The 2,603-nt window shown below is 64.3% G+C and overlaps 1 protein-coding gene across 1 annotated transcript; it reads right to left on the bottom strand.

Moving 5' to 3' along the window:
- Positions 1 to 914: 914 nt before the first annotated feature.
- On the bottom strand, positions 915 to 1,554 carry OXT (oxytocin/neurophysin I prepropeptide). The gene is made up of 3 exons (XM_039224642.1): positions 1,435 to 1,554; positions 1,076 to 1,277; positions 915 to 970 (listed from the first exon to the last, which is right to left on the bottom strand). Exons 1-3 carry the CDS (start codon positions 1,552 to 1,554, stop codon positions 915 to 917), a joined length of 378 nt encoding a protein of 125 aa, XP_039080573.1.
- Between the last annotated feature and the right edge of the window lie 1,049 nt (positions 1,555 to 2,603).

Genomic DNA, 2,603 nt, shown 5'->3' with positions numbered 1-2,603 from the left:
TGTAGAAACTACGTTTTTTTCTTACTAATAGACAGTGATCTGTTTCCGTTTACTTGCAGGGGGAGTGTGGCCGTGGACTTTCTGAAATGGCTTGCCCAGCGGCTTGGGTAAGTGAATAACAGCATGTTTTGGGAAAGACTCTTGTTTCCCAAAGGCTCTCTTGATTCCCAAAAGGGTTTTGGACCCAGGAATGGACGAGAAATAGGTTGAGGATTCTGTTTGTTGGCGGCTTTTGCGTTTTGCTGTCATTTTGTGCGTTTTGCTGTCATTTTGTGGCGGTGGGCTCCCAGGACTCCCGCGCCCGCGGGTCCCCGGCACTGCCAAGCTCCTCTACCGCACAGGCAGCTGGGACCAGGCAGCTTGGCCACCTCTTCTGCGCACCAGTGGCCTCCGGTAGCCTGGAGTCCAGCTCCTCGCAAACGTGAAAGCCAGCCCTCGGGTGTGGCTCAAGCCTCCTTCCAGAAGTAAGGAAGTCATTCCCTGCCACTGGCCGCCTCCCCTCCCTCTGGTTCCCTGTCAGCCCCCCCACCCCCCGCACCCTGTCGTTTGGGTTCTTTGAACTGTTCCTCTTAAGTCCACCTGCCATAGGCTCCCAGCTCTGTTTGGAGCGAGAAGCTGGCGTCTGTTTCCATCTCCCTCGGAGCCGACGCTGCCGGCCGCCTCCTTCCCCGGCCCGTTCACGACGGGGCAGGCACGGCGCGCCCCGAACCCCATCCTCCCGCTCGGAATGGCCCGGAGACGCAGGCCCCGCCAGGCGCGACCCTCGAGGCTCCCCCAGCGCCCTCCTTCCCATTTCTGACACCGAGACGCCAGTCGAGTTGGAGGGGAAAAAAACCTCTGCTTTATTGTGTTGTATTATTTCTGGGGGTGGCTGCGGAGGGGCGAGGGGCGCGCCGCTGTCCGCGCCGTCGGGCTCAGCGCTGGGAGAAGGCGGCCTCGGGGTCGCAGGCGGGGTCGGCGCGGCAGCCGTCTGGAAGGAGGGACAACCGGTCAGGGGCCGCCCCGCGCCGTCCCCTCGGGGTCCCGGGTCCCCGGCCACCCCCCCTCCCCCGCCCCGGCCCCGGCCCCGGCTCACCCGGGCTGCAGCAGACGCCGGCGGCGGCGCAGCGGCCCCCGCTCCCGCACGGCTTGTGGCCCGACTGGCAGGGCGACGGCAGGTAGTTCTCCTCCTGGCAGCGCAGCGCCTCGGCCGTGCCCACGAAGCAGCCCAGCTCGTCGCCGCAGCAGATGCTGGGCCCGAAGCAGCGGCCTTTGCCGCCGGGGCCGCAGGGGAGGCACTGGCGGGAGGGCGGGGGTGAGCGCGGGCCCTGCGAGGCCGGGGGCGGCGGCTCGGGGTCGCCGGGGCCGCGGTCACGGCAGGGGGCGCACGTCCGCCGACCCCCACCCCCCCACCCCGGGTCCGCGGCGGGGCGGGCAGGGGCGGCTGGGGCTCACCTGGCGCACGTCGAGGTCCAGCGCGGCCCGCTTGCCGCCCAGGGGGCAGTTCTGGATGTAGCAGGCGGAGGTCAGCGCCAGGAGGCCGAGCAGGCGGCAGGCGAGGCCGGAGGCGGCCATGGTGCGGACACGCTGGGCGGGGGGCGGCGGCTGCGGCGGCTGCGGCGGCGACTCTCCCACCGGCCTTTTTATGGCCGGGGGGCTGCAGCGGGCGGAGCCGCGTCTAAGAAGGCCGCCGCATGGCTGGTCACAGCGGGTCGCTGCGGGTCAGGCCCCGGGCGCCCCGGCGCGCTCCCTCATTTGCAGGGGCCCGGCCGGGTGACGGTCACAGCCTCAGCTAATGGGCTGGGCGCAGGGGGGGGCAGACGGGGAGGCCGTGCGGGGGAGGGTGGCCTGCGCCCTGGCCTAGGGTGGCGCAGGGAGTATGGGGGTTTGCGGCCCAACCGAGGACTGTGTAGCTCGTCTCCCTATACCTGGGGGAAGGGTCACAGGGCAGACCCTGGGACCCCTCCAGGCTCCCCTCTGCCCTCTGCGCTGGCGGCACAGCATCCTTGTTTCCTCCGTTAGGGAGGTCGCTTCGTGCTGAACCCGCATTTCCTGGAACCCACCTTCCACCCTCACACCAGCACCCGCTTCCCTGCACCTGGAACTTGTGTAGGGACAGGTCTTTATTGTCTCTAACTTCTAACTGAAATTAAGCCTTTGCTGCAACCATGAGGTGGGCGACGAACCACGGTGGGATGTGCAACACGTGTGGCTTTGTCACAAATCAAAATGACAGATACTTTCCTATGGCATTACAGCTATTGCAGGTGTCTCCTGCGTTGTTTAGGCTCCTCATCACTTTAAGATTCTGGCAGTTATTGGACGTTATCTAACGCCGCATTCGTTCATATATATATATTTTAATGTTTTATTTATTTCTAGGAGAGAGAGAGAGACAGCGTGAGCAGGGGAGGGTCAGAGAGAGAGGGAGTCACAGACTGAAATAGGCTCCAGGCTCTGAGCTTGGCAGTCAGCACAGAGCCTGACGCGGGGCTCGAACCCACAAACCGGGAGACCATGACCCAAGCGAAAGTCGGACGCTTAACCGACTAAGCCACCCAGGTGCCCCTCGTTCGTTTATATTTTTAATATGTATTTTAAAATGTTTATATCTCATGCTTTAA

The sequence above is a fragment of the Hyaena hyaena genome, unplaced genomic scaffold (assembly GCF_003009895.1).
Source record: "Hyaena hyaena isolate Hyena2069 unplaced genomic scaffold, ASM300989v1 scaffold_16, whole genome shotgun sequence".
NCBI classification, from domain to species: Eukaryota; Metazoa; Chordata; class Mammalia; order Carnivora; family Hyaenidae; genus Hyaena; species Hyaena hyaena.
The sequence above is the reverse complement of the archived record's forward strand: the minus strand, read 5'-3'. Positions and strand labels throughout refer to the sequence as shown.